The sequence below is a fragment of the Elephantulus edwardii genome, unplaced genomic scaffold (assembly GCF_000299155.1).
Source record: "Elephantulus edwardii isolate Elephantulus edwardi_28Jun2011 unplaced genomic scaffold, EleEdw1.0 scaffold00048, whole genome shotgun sequence".
Taxonomy (NCBI): domain Eukaryota; kingdom Metazoa; phylum Chordata; class Mammalia; order Macroscelidea; family Macroscelididae; genus Elephantulus; species Elephantulus edwardii.
Window position 1 is genome coordinate 1,996,792 of NW_006399798.1, and position 21,817 is coordinate 2,018,608.

The 21,817-nt window shown below is 49.8% G+C and overlaps 1 protein-coding gene and 1 pseudogene across 2 annotated transcripts in view; one reads left to right on the forward strand and one right to left on the reverse strand.

Moving 5' to 3' along the window:
• Nucleotides 1-3,620, forward strand: part of LOC102847434 — a 48,763-nt pseudogene extending 45,143 nt beyond the window's left edge.
• RPTOR (regulatory associated protein of MTOR, complex 1) overlaps nt 1-21,428 on the reverse strand; it is a 285,559-nt gene extending 264,131 nt beyond the window's left edge. For both annotated transcript variants that reach the window (XM_006886162.1, XM_006886161.1), the window contains exon 1: nt 21,267-21,428. In XM_006886162.1, the coding sequence (XP_006886224.1) occupies nt 21,267-21,428 (162 nt within the window). The remainder of the gene's footprint in view (nt 1-21,266) is intronic.
• Between the last annotated feature and the right edge of the window lie 389 nt (nt 21,429-21,817).

Sequence of the window (21,817 nt, forward strand, 5' to 3'; positions counted from 1 at the left end):
AGTGGCCCAGCTCCGACAGCTTAGTACTCAGTCAACTAGCCCTCTGAGTTGAACTCCACCAGATTTTAGGCCTAGTCATAAATAAGACAACAGATGATGCAGCTGCTCCCACTGTCCAGGATGTCCCCCTTAAGGGACATCTTGCGGAAGGCATAGGGCCCATACCAGAGGGCACACGGTACAGGTATAGGGCCACTCTGGGAAGTCCCCCAAGATGGGCAGTGACAGCTATTCAACCCTCTACAGATAGTGTGTGAAGGACCATCGTGATGGGTCAGTGGCTGGTGGACTGAGCACAGAGCTGCTGGCATGTTCTGAAACACAACCCTCCTCTATTACTCTGGGCACAGAGAGCTTGACTGTCTTCAGAGCACCCTCTCTGTGGATCACCCAGTGGCAACAAGAGTAGATGCTCTGTCTTGTGGGAAGACACAGGGTCAGAATACAAAGGATGGACATTACTGGTTTTCATATTTCTGCATGGAGTACTTTGTCTGCCTCTAGGAATATTCAGGCAGGAGAATTAGCTTGGCCAAGAGCCTTGCAAGAAGTGCCCACTGACCAACTGGCAGAAGAGCTGTATTGTAAAACTGGCCATAAGGGGCAATGGTCCTTATGAGCCAGAGTCAGAGAACTGGACCTTCCTTTTTCCACGAGGTAAATCTCTGAGGCCGCTCAGCAAGTCCCTAGAAGGTCTCTGGAGAGCCCCACCGCATTCCTCATCTTCGGGGTGCACAGCAAGGGCAGGGCCCTGGTACAAAGGTAGCACGGTGACTAGATAGGGCCTCTACCTATGTCTGACAACTGCAGGTTATCCATCCCTCACCCGTGCCAACATTACCACTGGACTCTTGCAAGCATAACCCTGTAAGAATGCCACTCAGAGGACAACAAGTAGGGGTCCCCTGCTTTTTGTGCCACATACAGCATGCTCACAGACAGGTACTGACAGTGACCAAGGAACGCATTTTACTGGACATGAAGTCCAGGAGTGGGCTGACCAGATAAGGAACGTCTGGCGTTTCTATGTCCAACAGCAAGTGGTTTCATTAGACACAAGAATGGAGTGCTGAAGACAACTTTGAGACACGAGACTCACATGTGGCAATGGGCTAGATGACCCGAAGTCCTCTGAAGCATCAGTGAACATCAGCAAAGTCGCCCAAGCACATCCTAGCTATTAGCACAAAGCCAAGAAGACAGTGCGGCCGAGGGCAAGATGCTACCCTAATAATACTGTTGCCCTTGCCAAATGGACCTTCCACCAAAGAGACATCTGTGACCCTCCCATGTAGCCGGCAAGCTGGACTGTGACCCTCTCATGTAGCTGGCAAGCTGGCCCCCAATGGCCTGGCTTTTGGCTTCAGAGGGCAGGGAGGATTAGGGCAATACAAAAGTTTGCAAGCACCCCTATGGATTTTGTCCACACTCGTCTCTGATCATCTATAGTTCCAGTTAAGGACATCATACCTCAGGAGTTATTGGTCCGAAGCTTATGGAATATAACAGTTCTTGCCCGCCCTTCCTCTCCCTCCCGCCCTCACCGACATTAACCTGGAATTAACAACTCAGAAAACCCTTCAGGGGGAAAGGTGAGGCACTCTCAACCTGAGGAGACCCTGCCCAGGAACTGTCGGCAGCTTGTGTGACATGAGTGCTTGCATTTTGAATGAAGGACACAACCTGCTTTCTTGAGTGCCTGTAACTGCTTTTCACCCCTAATGTGGAAGGGAATCTTCCCACCAGCTGGGCTGCAATGATCACTGAGGTATGAAATAAATCGGACTGTTGGTGTGTGGAGAGCTCCCCAGATCTTCAACTGTAGGACATGGAAGATCCTCTCAGCCAATGACAGCGCCTGGGCCAGCCTGGCAAAGGGGCGGAATCCAAATGGACTTCCTGTGCTTGGGAGTCAGGATCAACTGTGGACTGCACTGCTGCTGTGGCCAACACCCAACCCGAGGGGTAGCACTGAAGATTGGCGGACACGTTGTGAGAGCCACACAGGGTGTTGGGTAGAGTGTGGCATATCCTATAAAGGCCCTAAACTGGCTCCACTTATGCAAAGCTGGCTGTCTCACAGACTTGTTTCTTTTACTAAGGTTGTTTCTTAATTAAACTTGTTTTTCTATTTCTTTCCAGAATGAGGCAAGCTGACCGTTGCTCCTTCTCAAGCAGGTGGCAAGGTTTTCCCCATAAACTAAGCCTGCGTGTTGTGCCTTTCACCACCAGTGTGTGTAATTCTTTATTTGACTACTCATCAGAGGTTGGCCGTGTGGGATATAAAATGCATAGCTGCTTCCCGCCGTCTTCAGCAGTAATTCCCCAGCTCACCGCCACCAAAATTTGTGCACGCTGCATCTTCCTCCAAGGTCAGTATGATTCCTGCGCCAATAAACCAATGGCTTTTAGTTCATCTCTGGGTCAAGGTTCTGTTTGTTGGGTGTTTGGGGTTTTTTTTCTAGGGGAGGGTTCTCTTCTTTGTCCAGTTGTGCACCATCGAATCAGATTCGACTGGCACAGAAGGAGACTGCCCCTCCTCCAGCGGTGGTCAGTTTTTTGGTCTGTCTGCGAATATGAACTTTGAGGGACTTTCCCTCTCAGCAACAAGCCCGAACAACCCCTAACGAGATGGACTGATGCGGTGACTGCAGCAACGGGCTCCGGTGGATCAGAGATGAAGGTGGCACAGGACAGGGCAGGGTCCAGGTCTATGGTTCACAGGGTCACCACAAGTCAGACTCATCTCCGCAGCACCTAACAACAACACATGCTGCTGGGTGAGCTCAAGTGTCACTCAATCAACACCTCACACCGACCAGCTGTATTCCTGGAGAAAGGAGCTGCTCATATGGAGATGGTCAGCCTCACAAGCCGCTCAAGATGCCACACGTGAGGCCCCAAAGTGGAAATCTGTGAGGTTCACGGGTTATGCTTGGAGATCAAGCCCTAATTCACCACCATTAAGGGTCCATGATGCACAAGACAGACAGAGCACCAGCACCTCAAAAAGAAAGGGCCCAGTCAGCAAGCACAGAGAACTTCTCTAAGGAGCAGATGTTGAACCCCAAGCAGGGCACCCTGCACCGCACCAGCAGCAGTACCTCACCTCACCTTGGTTAGGACCCGGGACCACCCTGGCCTGGCCTGGCCTGGCCTGCCCCGCCCTGCCCCGCGCAGCCTGTTCCACTGGGGACCCAGAACTGTCTGAGGAGAGTGGTTCTGAAGGCAGTGAGGTGATGTCTAGGAAACATGAAGGGAATTACTGAGCACCGGCTACAGCCCATTCATTTCCTGGGAGACCTCCCAAACTCAGACTCACGGGAAATGTGCCAATGAGCCTGGGTTTTGATAAATCTGTTCACTTCTCAGAAACAACCTCACTTTAGCACACTCAGCCCAAGATCGGGGGAGAGCTCTCTCCTCCTACAGGAAAGGGTCAGCAAGGAGACCCACGCCTGTGAAGCATGGCTCCCGGAGGACAGTGGTGACTGAGCCCCTCACCACGACGAAGCCTGCTGTCTCCACAGGGGGTTGTTTCTGCTCATCTGCTTCCAGATCCCCAGGCGTCTGCAGCAACGGAGCTGCACAGGGCCCAGTGTGAGGAGCACGTGCTCTGACAGGTGAGGGATGTGACGCCAGGTCACCCCGTAACAAGCACCATCATTTACCAGGCGTCTCACTGGCTGTCAGGCAGGACCCGCTGCCTGACAAACACCATCTCATTAAATCCTCACCAGCACACTGCGAAGGCAGTCCCAGACACACCTCACAAATAAAAACATTAAGACTCCAGAACACTCAGGGCTCAGGCCAGACAGCCGACTCCAAAACCACTCATCACAGCTATCTCTTGCCTCTGCAGTGGTGGGAAAAAATAGCCCACCACAGGATCCGACAAGCCCCGCTTCTCAACAGCCTGCCCCAGGAAAACGAAGGAGAGTCACATGAAGGCCCGACAATGAAGTCAGATCTCCAGGCTTCAAATCCTGGCTCTACCACTTAGAAAACGCAAGGAGCTCAGCCAGCTGGGCACTCACTCCAAAGAGCTGCTCAAGTGGAAGGCTAGATGCCTCCGAGGGTTACGGTCAGGATCAAACAGAGCCCGTGAACAGCGCAGGCAGAGTGCAAAGGGAGACCAGTCAGGGTAGAAGCCCCGCTCTCCTGCTCTGCTGCTGCCCCTCCATCCAACGTCTCCGACCACTGTACCCTTTACCTTGACAACTCCCCTAAGACATTCACAGTTCTACCACGAACATCTCACACGGTCCCTGCTCATATGACAAAGATTTACTAAGCCTCCATCCACCATGCAGCTGGCAAAGCCCAGCGGTCTCTGTCCAAGGCTTAGCCCTGAGTAAGCCCATTTGTCAGCTTCGACGTTTTCAAGATAACACGTTTTGAGGGCTGACAAGACTGGAGGGAGTGGACTGCACACCTCGCTGGTGGGCATGCTGACAAGGACAGCTGCTTTCAAGAACGCAGGGGCAGCACTCACTGAGGCTGCCGTGTTCTCGACCAGCCAGCAAGGCCACCTCAAAGCACCCTATCCAGTAACAGCCCACAGGTCATGTCCACAACAGGCGGCTGAATAAACTGACACAAAAAGCACTATGCTCAGTGAGCTCTGGTGAAGCTCTGGTGTCCTGCTACTAAGAAGCTGTGCTGCAACCTCAAAGGCACATGGTTCAAAGCTACCAGCTGCTGGACGGGAACTCTGCCCTTGCTACTTATTGCCCCTGAAAACCCACTAGAAGGTCAGCTCTGAGCGAGTTTCAACTAGACGGCACACACAACACCAGCGTGCTCCATGACAACACACGGCAGCAGGTCCCAACCTCACAGCAGTGGCCAGAGAACCCGGGCAGCTCCGCGAGGCAGGAGCGGCTTCCCTGCTGTCCAGGGGCAGCACAGGGCCACATGCGTGTGGGCACCCTGAGACAACTTATCAAAAACTCATCTACTTCAGGTTTCAATAGAATTTAGTAAAAAACAAAAACACCTTTTTTTAAAAAACATTTTCAAGTTCTCATGTACTGAATTGAAGGTATCTATTGTAGTGATTTCTTGGTCACAAAAATAAGCATCTCACTGAGCGACCGAGGCAGAGAACACTCCTGAGCACAGGGCTCAGAAGGACACAAAGGCCTCAGCTCAGGAAGGACCAGGCCATGGTGGGCTGACCAAGAGGAGCACTAGAGAGACCGCATGGCCTCGCGCTCCGTCCCCTGCACAGTGCTCTGTCCTGGGCCAAGTTCCCTGTAACTCAGTGCCAATACCACAGCCCCTCACTCTCTTCCCCTGGATGTTTCCAATCCAGATTTCTGTGGGAAACATTCAGACCTGACCACACTGCTGTCCTCAGAAACGGCTCTTGGGTCATATATCTTCAGAAACCAGACATCCAGTAAGAATCTGTGAACCGTCATATATATACACACCCCTTGAAAACGTAACAATAAAACTATAAATGACTAATCATAAAATGGGCAAAGGACTTAAATAGACATTTCACCAAAGAGAACATGCAAACAGCCACAGGACCCACGAAAAGACGCTCAACATTATCAGTCATGAAAGAAAGATGCAAAATCAAACCGTACAGAGATACCACGACACTTCTTACAGGAGGGACATGGCTTTTAAAAAAAATTCAATAATCACAAATGCTTGTGAGGCTAAGAGGAAGCCTTCCGGCACTGTGGCCGCCTACTAGTGGGAAGTAAAATGGCACAGCAGAGCTAGAAATCCAAGCGGCAGCTCTCCAAAAGACTAAATCACAACTGCCACGTGACTCAGCAATTCCACTCCTAAGTTTATACCCAAAAGGCTTGAAGGCAGAGACCTGCCCACCAATGTCACTGTAGCAGTGCTCACAATAGCCAACTGGTAGAAAGACCTTCAACGACCATCAAGGATGGCACACGCACAAAGATACTTCTGACCAGAACAAGGAAGGCAGTCCTGGCACATGCTGCAGTCAGGACGGCCTGGAGGACGCAACGCTGACCAGAATAAACCAACCTGGATGCGGGAGCCAGCCAGGTTCTCTCACTTGACGTTGTCTGTGAGGTTCAAGTATTATATGACCTCATTTGTACAAAAAGATAAGTAAAGGCCAACATACAGAGAAAAAAAGTTTAATAGTGGTTATAAGAGCCAGCAGGTAGGGGAAAAGGAAGGGTCAATGGTGATGAGAATATTGCGTCGATTAAGGGTTGAATTTTACAGATAATTACAGTAACACTTGTTGATAAGCTGTATATCTGTAAAACGTTGAATGAGTAAAAGTTATGAAAAGTAAGTACACTAACAACAACAAAGGTAGCTGCCCAAGCCCCTGATATACAACCCTAACCCTCGTGGTTTTAGTTTCTGGATTTGGAAGTTTCAAGACCTCCCAGGTGGTCACCTAACAGCATCCTTAGTGCCTCTGTTCTACCTCTGTCAGATGTGCAATACCTGGGGTCTTAAAGACCTGTGAGTGTCCACCTGCAGCACAATGGTTCTGGATTTGCTGAGAGCAAAAGAAGAGGAAGAGTGAGGGCAGGAGACAGAATGTGGGCCGTGAGGCCAGAGGAAGGAGAGGTGCCCGATAACCATGACTGATCATTTAGATCAAAAACTCCATAGAAGAATCCTGATCCAAAAAGGGGAAACACAGGAGAAAAGGTCAAATCTGTACGGGCTCTAGGCTTCCGGAACCATGAAGACTGAATCCCAGAAACAAATATTTCATAATTGCGCTGCAATCCTGAAGGTGCATGGTTCATATCCACGGAGGAAGGGCAATCTCCTCCTGTGCCAGGTGGATCTGATTCAATGGCACACAATAAGGGAAAAAAAATTTTTTTTTAATTTCATAACGTTTATTTTAAAACCAAATAATAGTTTAGTTTCCCTTGTAAAAAAGGTCTCCCTCAAGAATTAAGTTCTTTTAAGAGCTATCTTTATGGGATCAAATTGACAACAACAGCTCTAAAGGCTAGACAGTAACCTTAAAAGACAGTGAATTTATGAGGAAAACACTTCAGAAAAGTAGAATGAGAATGGTTACGTAAATCAAAGAATGTGTAGTATGTCATCACATCGCAGCAGGACATGCAGAAACAAACTGGTGGTTGGTCTAAGTGCTGCTGTTACAGTCTCAGCAATCAATCAAATGGCACTTTTTAAAAATACCTAAGGAAGAAAAGCTTTTGAAAAATAAAGTCTTTCTCCCTTTTGGCTTCTACTAAGCCATTTTCCTTCCTCTACCACGTGTTGGGCTGGTCTTCCCTAACAAACAGCCGTCCTTCTTCACGTTCCAAGCACTCCTGGCAAGTGCGCGGCCCTGTGCAGTCAGCTTCCAAATTGACTTCCTCACACTCGACTAGTGCCCTTAACCTTTAATGACCTCAAGCTCAGCTGGCCTAAAACCAACACCTTCCCTTTCCCTACAAGCACATCCTCCTCTGAGTTCATTTTATATCATTAACCTATTGGTTCTAGTTTTCAAAAGCAAAAGTAAACAAACAAACAAACAAACAAAAACACTGTTTATTTTCTTTTCCTAAGTATAAACAGTTAGATGAGTGCATCAACAGAGAACTACCAGAAATTCAAACTGGATTTAGAAGAGACCATGGTACAAGGGATAGCACTGCTGATGTCAGACGGGTCTGGTTAAAACCAGAGAATACCAAAAAGATACCAAAAGTCTATTTGTGTGTTACTGACTGTAAAAAGGCATTTGACTGTGTGGATTATAGTAAGTTTTGGCTACCATTGAGAATGGGAATCCCAGAACTCTTAACTGTGTTCACATGACACCTATACCTAAACCAAGAAGCTATTGTATGAACTGAGCAAGGAAAACACTACATGGTTTAAAATGCAGAAAGATGTGTGTCAGAGTTGTATCCTCTCTCCATAGTCTGTATCCTGAACAAATCATTCTAGATGCCACAGCCCTGAAGAGCCCTCGGAGCACAAAGCTTGTGTCCAAGCAGCCAGGTCTGCAGATTTCTCCCCAACAGAACTAAGAACATTCTAGAAGACTTCTCCCGTCCATCTTCACAAGCAAATCCTTGCAGCATCCAGCTCAGGTCCTCCTTGGCCTTCTGACTCCTCTTCTGAAATCCTCCGGAGTCGCTGGCTGTGCCTTCCATGGAGTAGAAGGTGGTCTTGAACCTCCCAGGAGTCTCCATCAGATTTACCAAGTCAGCATGCAGGTGTACTGATTTTACAATTCTTCCCCTTTGCACTCCCACAGAGTAGCCGGTACAGCAAAGCGCACAGATGAAGCAGCCAGTAAACACTTGGTGACTGGAGGAAGAAATTCCTGCCTGCACGAAGTCCACGTAAGCATGTGCTCCCAGCTTTGCTGGTGCCACGTTCTCCGTTTTCCAGTAGGCAGTGTTCTAACGAAGGCGTCAGGGACCAGGGACCAACACCAAAGCTGGAGGGATGGCCAGGCTCAAGTCTGGGCTCCATGACTTGCTAGCTGTGTGATCTCATGCCTCCGCTTCCTCAGTTGTAAACTGAGTACAATAATGGTACTTAACTGACAAGACTGTTACAGGAACTTAATACGTTATTAATATGTAAAGTGTGAACTACTGAAATTATGCTAGTAATAGTAGTAGTAGTACTGGCTTAAAGAGGCAGTGCAGTTTGGTGCTGGTAATGACTCAGCCCTTGAAGGCTGACGTGAGTTTGAGTGTTCATTTATTACTGTACTTCAGGTGTTATACATAACAACAAGGAAATACGGAGTCACGTTTTAACTATACAGACTATATAATCCTGACGGAGAACAGATGAGGATGGAGAACCAGAAAACACCATGAAATATTAACACAGGGGTAGGGAGATGTTAGGGAGCTCTGGGAAGGAGCTGCACTGCCAACCCCAAGGCGGGAAGTTCAAATCCTCAGCTGTGGGAGGAAGACAAGCAACTTCCTCCCATGCAATTTATTGCCTCTGAAAACCTACTGGAGGTGTTGGTTCCAATGCGCCGGCACATATGAGATAGTAAACATTTTTATTTTCATTACTGCTTTTCCATGTTCTAGATACTTTACAACGTATTCTTTTTATTATGGGGGGGGGCGGAATCCCTCTCTTTTAAAATGCTATTTTTTTAAGTCCTGTAGCTCACTGGTGACAGTGTGCTCCATCTGGCACTGCTAGTCAAAGGCCACCGTTTCAGTCCACCCGCCACTCCATGGAAGGGACAATGAGGTGTCTCCACTCAAAGATTTACAAACTCACGGAGGGTCACCAAGAGTCAGAATCAATTCAGTAGCAGTGAGGATTTTTTGTTTTTTAAAGACTATTTTCATTATCATGTCTTATTCACAGAACAAAGAACTCTCCAGAGAAGAAATCTGTACCGTCTGGAGACAAGTGAAATGCCCTTTCAGGAACAGAGAAGAAAGAAAAGTGAAAACTGGAAGAGATGTTGGGTGGAGATGGGAGCTGACCACGTCTGATCTGGCTCTGTCACTTCCTGTAACACGCTGTTAACCATCAGCTGACACAGAAGTCAACCTTCCAATACTGTTACCTTATCTGTTCAGCGTACTGTCCCTGGGGCTCTTACGACCTGGTCTCATCCGAAACTACATGTGGCTCTTGCCAGGTTCCGAGGGGAGGCAGGAAATGAGTGTGTGCTTGAAGTCTGGCTGCTGCTCTGATTCTGCTGTATCTTTAAGCTGCCTGGTGCAGGGCCATCGAGCCGCTTACCATAACTCACAGCAACGTGCTCAACACGGTGCTAACTAAACCTGGCCTTGTCCTGTGCCATCCTCACCATCTCTGACACACCTGAGCTCACTCTTCCAGCCACGTGTCGCCCCATCTCGTTGAGGGTCTTCCTGCTGATCCTTCACCTCTCCATCTTTCTCTTAGGACAGGTTCCTCCTGACAAGACGCCCACAGCTGGGAGACGAAGCTTCACCATCCTTGCTTCCAAGGAGCACTTACTTTCTCTGGGACAGAGCAGTCCGTGGTATATTCAACTTTTCTCCAACAGCACAACTCAGAGGCACTGGTCCTTCTTCTGTCATTCTTATTACTGTCCAACTTCCACACACAGAAGCTGTAACTGAAAAAGACTAGGGTTTGGATCAGGCGCATCTTAGTCTTTAAACTGATGTCATTGCCCCTTAGCACCTCAGAAAGGTCCTTGAGAGCAGATTTTCCCAATGCAACTCATCTTGTGATTTCTTGACTGATGGTACCAAACATGCTGATTATGAATCCAAGCAAGATGAAACTGTTGACAACTTCAATCTTTGCTCCATCAATCATGAAGTGCCTATGGCCCATGATGAGATTTTTCTTGATGTTAAGATACAATTCATATTGAAGTACTTGACCTTCTGCAGCAAACGCTTCAAGTTCCCCTCACTTTCAGTGAGCAAGGTTGTGTCATCTGAATAACGCAGGTTGTTGATGCATCTTCCTCCAATCCTGATGTCATAGTCTTTTTCATAAAGTACAGATAATTCTCAAATTATCTGTTTAGCATACAGATGGAACAGGTATGGAGGAAAGATACGCCCTGATGCACACCTTTTTTTATTCTGAACGGTTCATAACCCTTGCTCTGTTCGGTCAACATCCAAATAAGAAAACATCGAATAAACTTAACTGAACCACCACCAGGTGTGCTGGGAGGACTCAACACCAATCCCCATGGCCACAGAGAGCAGGGGACAGGAGTGGACAAACAAGGACCCCGTTACTTCCCTAATAAAACCCAGTTTTGAGTATGGTCTAAGTTCTGTGTGGCCACTGCAAGGAAATATGGGACCCAGCAGAGAAGCAGAGGGGCAGCTGGTGTGAGAACTGGTAAAAAGGCTGGAGCACGGATGGAAGTCTGCTGGCCACCTCACCGGAAGCAGCTGTGCATTGATGCTGATACCCTCTCCCTCCAGTGACGTTTGAGGAGGAACAGTAAGCAATTCTGCCCCGTGCTCCTAAGTATTCAGCTTTTCATGTCAATTTTCTTTAACAAGATATAAGCCCAAGGGCCCACAAAATTCCATGCTCAACACCATATACATGGCAATAAAATTCTGTAAAAATAATGATTTCTCCATGAAACATTGAAAGACCCTCATCCTCAACTGTAGATATCATTAAAAAATTAATAGTTCAGGTCTGTGCATTTCATCATGTGGGATGTTTGCTTTAGAAGCAATATAACAGCAAGCTCTGGTTAGTAAGTGCTTTCCCACCTGAACATCCCAGGCCTGAGCCGATCACATGGGGACATGGAGCTGAGTTTCTCAGTGCTGGGGAAGAACAAGCAAGGACTGGCAGTGATGGACTGGCAGTGGGAGTACGTGCATGGATCATGGATTAATGTGCAGCAATAAATCAAAGGCAGAGACGGCAACAGCTCCATCCTCGCAAGCTGGAAGGACCTACAAGCAGTGCTCTCAGGAGCACTAAACACACCAGTGCCCCACCTGGCCTTCTAAACACCGTCCTCCAGGAGAGGAGGCAGGGCAAACTGGGCTGCTAGCCAAAAGGTCAGAATCTAATCCACAATGCTGGTTGGGATAATGGTTATGGGAATGTTCCCTGGAAGAACAGGTGACTCAAGGCCGGGGCCTGAAAAACACAAGATTAGCCCAGACCATCTCACTGTACCAGAAAGTAAGGAAGTGCTCAAACAGTGACAGGTCAAAAAGCTGCCGGAGGCAACTGAAGGACATCCCATCCTACCCTCCACCAAGCAAGAAAACAAAAAGTGACCACTGGCTTTCCCCAGCAGTGTCCAGGAAAGGGTCCCTCACCTCAGCAGTGTTCCCACCCAAGGTGTGTGCCTGAACCTGACCATGAGGACATCAGGCAGATCCACAGTAAGGACCATCCTCAGAGCAGGCACCTGTACTCCCCACAAACGGTGAGGTCCTCAGGAAAGCTGAGAAACCCTCTGTTTAAAGGAGACTGAACAGATTTGACACAGAACGCGACGGGTGGTCCAGGATGGGGCTGAGGGAAGCAATGTTAATAAATGGCCTGCTGGGACAAATGGGAACATTTTAATTTGAACTGAGGATTAGATAACAGAATGATGTCACTGATAACTTTCCTGATGTTTATAACTGCATTCTGGTTACATAAGAGAATACCCTTGTTCTTGGGACAAACACAAAGTCTTTATGAGTGAAACAGTAAAATGTACTCAACCCACTCTTCAATAGTGCTGGGTAAAATGTATTTACATATATAAGACAGAGAATGATACAGCAAATGAAAGAAGAGATAAACAATTGGTGAATCTAGGTAAAGGGCATAAGGGATTGTGTGTGGTACACTTGCGATACTTCCATAAGTATGAAATTACATCAACATTTAAAAATACAAAATAGCACTAGTCAAGAACAAAAACACATTTGTAAAAAATTCCTGAAAGTTGGGTTAAAATTAAAGTTGTTATCCAAGACTATCTCCTCTTTAGACCTCTCCTGTTCTGTCTCTCAAGGCACACAATTCTCTGCAGCATCCATGAGCACCTGCAGGTTCCAGGTTTAAGGGCACTGTTAACACGCTACCCACAAGGCCAGGTACTTACTGCAACAGAATCTGTATATTTCATGAGACTTGTTTACAACTAAGTATTATCAACGACCAAAGTTCTTGTTTAATGTCTTCTGAATGAAAGGTAGACTGAGCAGGACACCATCTATATATAACCCACACGCTATCCTGTTAAGCTTCCGGCGTTAGCATCCTCCCAAGGTGATAATGAGGCGGAAATGTTCGGATCCATTTCAGGACTCTTCCACAGCACATTGTTCAAAATGGAACACAGCACCTTTTCAAAAGCAGGTTTTTAAAAAGGCACAGGCCTGCTGTGACTCCTAAGAAACCTAGGAGCCTCAGTTTCTTGAAGCACAAAGTAACCACCACCCTGGCCACCCCTCACTACCTGGGACTCTGTCCATGTCCAAACCTGGGCCCACTGGGCCCATCTCCTGCATGGCAGCACCTCTGTCCCACAGTGGAATTCAGGTGCTCATGGTGGCCCTGTGTTATAGCGATACCATGGCCTGGGTTCACCTCCAGTCCCACCCCTCCCTGGGACCCTACCCTCGGGCCTACAGCCAATAAGATTTTGCTAAACACAGATGCCCCCTTGTTTAACTGTGCAGGCAGCTCCCTTCCGTGACCACATGCCGGGGCCTGACATGTCTTATAACGTTAGCTCAGCACAGATGGTTTGGATATGTACTAGGGCTCCACACACATCTCTTGCTCACATCGGCTCTGAACGCTACACTCCCAGCTCATCAGGAGACTCCAGAAGTCCCAATGCAGGAGGCTCCAAAAGTGAACCAGATTCCATACTCAATCCAGGCTAAACAAACAGCAACGAAAAACCAGTCAAACCCGCAGCCAGTGAGTGACCCCAACTCATGGTAGACCCTGAGGGCACATGGATCCTCAGGACACGGTGGGCACACCTCACAGGACTCCAAGGCGGCCTCGTCTTCATTTCTTTTCACTCCATGCTGGCTCTTCCTTGTGGTGGTCCTCAGGTCCTCCCCACCACTGGGTCAGATCCCTTTAAGCCTGGTGAGATGGCAAAACTGACCAATCCACTCGCTAGTTTCATGCACTTTACTAACATGGTCTACTCCCCCTAACACCTTATCAGGCATCAAGTCAGCATCAATCCATAACTGACCCTCCAGTGGATTTTCAGAGGCAGTAAATCACACAGAATGTCCATCTGTCTCCCATAGAGGAGCTGGTGGGTTCAAACCACATACCTTTGAACTGGCAACGCAATTCCTTACCCCTAAGCCAGCAGAGCCCCCGTATCAAATAAAACATCAACAAAAAAAAGGAAGACCATCAGCGAGCTGGATGGACAGAGTGCCTGCAACAATGGACCCGAACAGCAGCAAAGGTGGGGATGGGGCAAGGCTTCATGCTCACAAACACAAGGCTGCTGTCTAAGCTGAGTTAGAATCCAACCCCCAAGTCCCCACAGGGGTGCCAGGTACCACACTTACACGAGCAAGCTGTCAATCTCCTGGGGAGGGCACAAGCTCCTCTTCTGCACAGTCCTAACCACTCACTCAGTGCCCACAAGTGACCAGTACCCACCAGCCAGAGTCTCACATCCGCCTCTGCATTTGACCTGCTCTGGTTAAAGATACGAAGAACTGCTAGGCTCAGACAGGCACATAGTAAGAAAAGACAGGAGTATCAGAATATTCAAGCTACTCTGAATACTCTTTGCTAGTGTATCAAAAGTAGGATGAGTGTGGTTACATTGTAGTTACCATAATTAACTTTATCTTGGAAATGTGTAGGAATGGTGGAATGGGAAACAAACTTGCTTTGTAAACTTTCACTCAAATCACAATTAAAAAACTCAATTATTCGTAGTCTGTTATAGAGGTTTCCTGAAGTCTAGTTGAATAATACAGAGACTAGAATACTGATGAACCACTAGCAATGTGAATGGTCTTTCTAGAACCTGTTAAACTCAAATACAGGAGTCTAGGCTGAAGGAAGCAGCCCCGGTGGCACAGTGCAGGGCAAACTGGGCTGCTAGCCAACAGCTCAGTATCCAATCCACGAGCTGCTCATTGGAGAAGGCTGGCGGTCTCCTCTAAAAGAATTTACAGCTTTGGAAGCTCAATGGAGGGCTGGTGGGGGTCGCCAGGAGTCAGAATGGTCTGGATGGCAGGGGTGTGGTTTGGTGTGACGTTGTACAGACTCTAATCAGCTCGACCACAATGGGTTAACTCAGTGAAGCCAGGCACTGGCCTTGTCACAAGGCTCACTGAATGATGCTCCAGAAGTTGACACCGTTCATTCTACACTATCAAAAAAGAACCCTCTTCATTAACATCACCAGGCTCACACGTAAGAAAACTTTTTAAGTACTGCAGAGCTGTCAAACTCTCAAGGGGCAGAAACAAGTTTGCCAAAGCTTTAATTTTCACCTAAAAGCTCAAGTTCTGTCACTGGCGCAGAACTGTCAGCTGTCTTCCTTGAAGTGCCAGGCCCACTTGGCGCATTCCCAAGAAAGCATCCAGCAAGCACCGGGTCCAAGTGCTGCCTCCTTCACGTTAACAGCCAGCTCGCCTGTGACCCCACTATCGCGGGCAACAGCAGAGGTTATGGGAATGGCCCCGGTCATCACACCAAGTATAGGAAGGTGGTGGGTGGAGCGGGGGGCTGAGTGAAAACAGTGCATTCTCCTGCTTCCCAAGGACGTTCCCAAGAAGATGGGCTTTCCCCTCACCTGGTGGGCCCAGCAATAACATGAATGGTAACTATTAACACAGAACTGCACCACTGTGTGGGTTCAAGCCACACTGTCAGCACTTCTTACCCACTGCTTCTCACCATCCAACACGCGGCTCGTTAGGAAGGGCGCCTTGACCTTGCAGAGGCCCTGAAGCCTCAGGAAACCACAGGTGTGTCTGGTGAGACGGCCCAGCTCCCCAGCAGCCTTCCGGGCAGCCTGCTTCTTGCTCGCCTTGTGGCTGCTTTCACCCACCTGCTCCTCCATGTTCCCCTCCTGAACCCTGAGCCTGTTGTCGAGCTGAGATGCGAGCCGGCTTCTCTGCTCCCTTTACCCCTCTGCTCCCATGCATCTTTCAACAAACCCATCAAAACTTCCGTGTTCCCGTCAGTCCCTGGAGTACGTTCACCCCTAACCAACTCCTGCTGACCTTAGAAAAAAGAGCTGTCTGTCAAAGTCCTCTGTAAACCAGTCACATGCCTTCAGTACTTCTTACCCACTCTGGATCAGCCACTGTCCTTGGCATTCTTAGTATGTTGTTGTTAGGTGTCATCAAGGGGACTGTGACTCACAGAACCCTGAGAACAACAGCTCTACACCTGGTCAATCCCACACCAGCCTCACCCCTCCAACACACTCAAGGCTACTGTTACAGTCTTTGTGACAGTCCACCTCTCTGTCCTCTCTTTTACTGACCCTCCAGCTTTGCCTGCGTCTTGGATAGAATAGACTTGGATTCACACAGACAAGCTTCACAAGAGCAAACTTCACGGGACAGGAATACAGAGAGAAAAAAATCAGGGAAATCATGATCAAAAGCAACTTGGAATCTCACCCCAAAAAGGTGCAAAGTCGGGCAGGGGTGGGAACAACAGAGACAGGGAGCCGGAGGGGGAATGTGACGAGCACCGTCACTCGGAGGGGTCACTGCCATGCTGATAACATTCCTACGTTGTTGTATGAATGTACACAAACCAACGGCTGTTAAAACTTTTCCCAAACCACAGCAGTAAAATGCTCCCCAAAAAGTGACTCAGAAGCTGCTGCAGACCAGGTGACCATGAGGTGACCGTGAAGTGACCGAGGGGCAGATGACAAGCACAGGCAGGTGTGTGAGGGCAGGAGGCAGGCGAGCATGGCTGACCGCTCGCTGACTCATCTGGAGTGAATGGTTTCACACACCCTCCCCACTGCACAGGCTGCTCCTAGGTCCCCCAGCCTGACAGCACCTCCCTACAGATCCAGGGCCTCATCTCAGACCAACAATCCCTGACAGGGCTGAGGAGCTAGGTAAGCAGAGCTCACCTCTGCTTCCTACTCGCCTGGTGAAGTGTCATGTGGGCTTTGGTCCAAGTGTGTGGCCGGGAATGTGACGCAGCTCACCACAGGTGAGCCAGCGAGCAAAGCTGTGTGCTCCCTGCACTGACGGGCCTCCTTCCCAACAGCGCTCCTATGCCGGAAGACCATGCTCCCCATGCTGACGGACTGTGCTCCCCACTCGTGGACTGTGATCTCCCCGACCATGTACCCTATGCTGGCAGACTGCGCTCATGAGCCATGCTGCCCACTCATGGACTATGCTCTCTGTGCTCATGGACGGTGCTCCCAATGCTCATAGGCCATGCTCTCCACTCATGAATCGCGCTCCCAAAGCACAGGCCGTGCTCCCCATGCTCACAGACCTTGCTCACGGAGCACTCTGCTGACAGAGGGCGGCTCTGGGTCAGAACCTGCTTGCGGGCAGGGCTGAGTGTTTTCTAGAGTGATGGCTTAAATGAGTGAGTGGATGGTGGTGACACACTCTGTGGTGGAGAAGTGAAAGCTGGTGTGTAAGAGCTTCGGAGACAGGGATCCTGGCCAGGCAGGTCAGAACTGCAGCCATTCACCACATCTGGCACAATATCTTTTGTTTCAATACTTGAGTCTTGTCCCTTCATGAGACCATCTAGGGAGCCAAGGGAGAAAAATGGGGGGACCAGGAAGGAGTTTCCAACACACCAACATTTAGGTGGTACACGGCAGAGAGTCTGAGAGGGAGCGGTCAGGGACCAAAGAGGAAGCTTGGGGCTTCACAAAGACACACAGTGAGTAAAGAGCTTCCCAGTGGCGCAGTGAACAACCGCGTGGAGTGTTGCTGAGGTCAGGGGCCTGAGCACGACCTTCCTACTTCACAAGGTGTCCTTGCAACACAGGTTAAGCTTTTGACTGCTAACCAAAAGATGAGGGTTCAAAGCCACCCACAGGCCTGCAAGACAGAGGCCTGGTGATTCAGTCATAGTAAACCCCTTGCTCAGGGCCAAACCTGACCCAGTGAGCCTACAAGTTTCCAAGGCTGTACATAATTACAGAAGCACATCTTTCTCCCAGAGGCTGGCTAACAAGTTTGAATCGCCAACTTCTGCTTAGCCATCAGAACCTAGAAAACCCAAGAGGGCAGTTATACTCTGTGCTGTGAGCTTGCTAGGACTCAAACCAACAGTATTGTTAAGCTAAGGGGGCTTTGTAGTACAACGATGAAGCACTTGGATAATGACTAAAAGGTGAGGAGATCAAGGTCACATAGAAGCTCCTCAGAAGAGTGAGCTGGCAATCCATTTCTGTAAAGATTACACCCTAGGACCCTCTGGGACCCTGTGCGCTGTTCCAGGGTCACCATGAGTTAACAGTAACAGTGATGACTAAGTCAGCAGTCTGGAGTAGACTGAGGAATGTGAGATAAAATATTCCCATTCCTCCTCGCGAGACAGCCTCTGCACCTCAGTGTCCAGGAGTTATTCCAGGCAGCCAATCTGCTTCCTCTGGGTCTAATTTTTTACACCACTACAAAACGATGCAATGTATCTCGAGGCACACTCTATGCTGCTTCATAGTTCAACTCAGATGGGAGAGGTGTGGCCCACCTACCCAGGAGGACTTACACCACCGTCCACCCACCCCCAGCTCCAGGGACTCCACTGCCACACAACAGTGCCACCAGGGCTGCCTATCACCACCTTGCCCCTACTCCATTCCAGAGGGTAGTAAAACCAACTGTGGTCACTGTCAAGTGGTGCAGGACGACAGAAAGAATAGGAACATACGTCTGATTTGGCCACTCACGTATGAATCTTGGTCAGAACTGCAATTCACTTTGCACACTACATCTAGATATTGGACAATTACAAGCCAAACCCATTCCTATTTGACACTATAGAACCAACCAAGCAACAAGTTCAAAATGAAGTTGTGGTTCTTACTATTGTGTTCCAGAAACAACCCAGAGCTGACCTCCAGCAGGTTTTCAGAGCAGTAAACTGCATGGGAGGAGACTGTTCCAGCCTGCTGTGAAGTAGCTGGTGGATTTGAAACAAGTACCTCTGGGACTGCAGCACAGGCTCTTACCACAGTGGTACTAAACCAGTAGCAGGAACTGAAGAACCAAACTGCAACAACTATGTGCTTGGAAAGGAGGCTAACTGCTGTAGAATTCCTGTGGAAAAGGGCCTGTGCCAAGCGCTGTCTTGGGAGGGGTGCGGAAAGCAAGAGCAGGTAAACGTCATGGAGCACTCCCTGGAGCTTGGAAGATGTCAATGTCAGGAACTGCCAACAGCGCCACTAAACAGGACACCTGTAGGAAGTTCATGTCTACCCAAAAAAAGGCACGAACACAGAGACGTCACTGGAACAGGCAGCCAACGGTCCACTGGTGACTGCTCTACATGGCTTCCAGTGAGGGCACTGTGAGAGGCCTGTCCACACCCCCTCCAGAGCAGGACACCTCCAGTGAGGGCACTATGAGAGACCTGTCCACATCCCCTCCTGAGAAGGTCCCCTCCTGAGCAGGCCACCTCTGGTGAGGGCACTGTGAGAGGCCTGTCCACACCCCCTCCAGAGCAGGCCACCTCAGGCAAGGTGCAATCCTGGACCCAAGGTCTGCATTCCCGAGATTCCTTAAATGCCTGCCAGAAAGTGCCATGAAGCAGAAGTCACATTTGGGTCACTTCCTGGCTAAAACTGGCCCTATAGGTGGGGTTTGTTTGATCTGATTTCATTCTAATGTTTAAAAATGGAAAGATTTCACACTGGGGGGAGGGGGAGAGAATTTGGTGGGAGAGGCAAGAAGGCAAGGGAAATGCAGAGAGGATGGGGCCAGAGCCTTGATGATATGCAACCCCCACACCATTCTCATCCTCCCAAAGTTCCAGCAGACACTGAATCAGGAGCCAGCTGCCATCTCTCTCCTCACACCATGACCTTCTCACTGAGTGTGTGCTCATGAGTTAACTAGTGCCTGCTCCACACACACCGTGTTCCCTTCAACTCCGCACATCATCTGAGTTTGCAATCTTTGTCCCAGACGGTGGTCCCCTTGGGCCTGACCAGAGGAAAGTGACTTCAGGGACGCTAAGATGTTAGATTCCTAAGATGTTAGATTCCTAGACACGTAACTCAAAGTGCTAGTTGTTGCATTTCTTCCTCTTTAACCAGCTGGTTATGGTCTGTCAAGTGCCTTCCCTCGCTCTCTTCTAAGCAGTACTCTTGTTCACTTGGACTCACAGTTCTCTTAACACGTTGCCACAAATGATGGTAATACATTGAAGGGAGAAAAAAAAAACGTTTCTAAGCACAGTCGTCAATTTAAAACTGTGAGGCAACGTGTTAAGGACTGCTTACTGTTCACAAATTAACATTTCAGTTAAAAAGTCTACATCTATCCAATCATCAATTATGAACCATTAGTAACAAGGGAATTAAATCTGAAAAGCAATCAATATTGTCCTTCAGCTAGAATGGGCGAGAAAACTGAAAAGCCTCGCTTTATAATAACATTCATAGATACACAGCCACCACAGATCGTGAACACATAACTACTGAACATGTCCACGTGGTCACTGCTCCCTGTTCTGGATGGGTCAGACTCACTGCTGTCCCACTGGGCAAACCTGACCCGCCCCTGGAGTTTCCTAGGCCCTTCTCTAACGGAGCAGGTCAACCTCTGTCACAAAGTGGGTGGGTTTGAACCAATGACCTTTCAGTGAGTAGCCAAATGCTTGGCTGCCGAGCCCCCGACATGTCTTAAAGATGTCCGCAAAACAAGCTTTACACGATCTCCCTCAATGACCAGTTAACTTACTCTTTAAACTACTTTGGGGCAAAACACATTTTCCTAACTTTTAAAAAAAGTAGTCAAACCAATCCCTAACGACTGACTAGCTAGAATTGAACACATGTTCAACATTACATACTAAAGAACAGTTATCTTCTGCGAGCGCATTCGTAAGCTTAGTGTGAATACTCTCATTATGGCACTAAGACCCCCTGCCACACCAGCGAGGGGCTCAAATCAACAAAGGCAGCCTTGAAGGGCAAAACCCATCACCAAGGGCCAAACCACAGCAACAGCAGGTGAGCCGGTCACACCCGTGCTCCGATGGCCAGGAAGCTGCCTCCAATCAACCCGCTTTCTCCTCTTCTCCTGCCATCTGCTTGGGGCCACACGCCAGCACCCTGGACTCCCCAAAGCGTGGACCCAAGTCCCAGCCCACCGTGGGAGGAAGTCTGTCCCCATCAGACACCAACACGAAAGCAGACTCAAGAGCAGACTGTTTAGGAAAACAAAGCTGGCGTTCCCTGCAACTCTAAATTAAAGTTTCGGGGCGGGGGGGGGAGGGGAGGAGGAAAATGTGCAACAAAGTTAATGAGTGAAATATCCTACTTGTCTGCAAACTCTTGACAAAGCCACAATTTAAAAATAATCAGTAGCTTTACAGGAGCCTGTGCCCGGCTGCCCCCTTCCCAGGCGCCTCGTGCCCAGCACACTGGGCCCCTGCGATGCGGCGCACCGAGCTCACAGCGCGGCCGAGAGCGCGCCTTCCGCCACGTGCACGACCTGCACTTGAACTTGAACTTGAGCTTGGGGTCACGCGCCTCCCCCAGCGCCGCCGCCCGAGGGGCGGGCCGTCTGCCTCCCGGGCTCCCGCAGCCCCGCCGCGGCGCCCCCAAGGTCAAGGGTGCCTACCCGGTCCTTCATCCTCCAGCTCTGCGCCAGCGACTTGGAGCCCTCGATCTTCTCGCTGTGCCGCTTCTTCATGAAGGCCAGCGGCAGGTTCCAGTCGCTGAGGTCGGCCTCGTCCGCCTCCCCGAGGCCCAGCAGCGGCGCCTGCAGCAGCTCGGGCTCCATGGCGGGCGGGGGCGGCGAGGCCCTGGGCAGCAGGCGCTCGAGGACCTCCAGCCTGGGGTCCCGGGCGGGGACGCGGCGAGCGGGGCTGCCCCGCGCGGGGCTGCCGAGGGGACTCCGCGGCCGCGCTCAGCCCTGCGGGCCCCGCACTCGCCGGAGCCGCTGCAGCCGCAGCCAGGGCCGGCCCATCGTGCTCACGCCCGGGTCCGCGCCGCCCGGCTGGCGCTGGCCCTCGGCCGCCCGAGAACGAGTGCGGAGGCGCGTCTGGAGGGACGGGGGCGGGGGGCGTCCCGGGCCTGGGGGCTCGCCCTCGCGTCGGCCGCGGCAGTCACACTCCACTCATCAGCACAGCACGGGCGACGCCATGTTGCCAGCACCCAGAGTGCACCGCG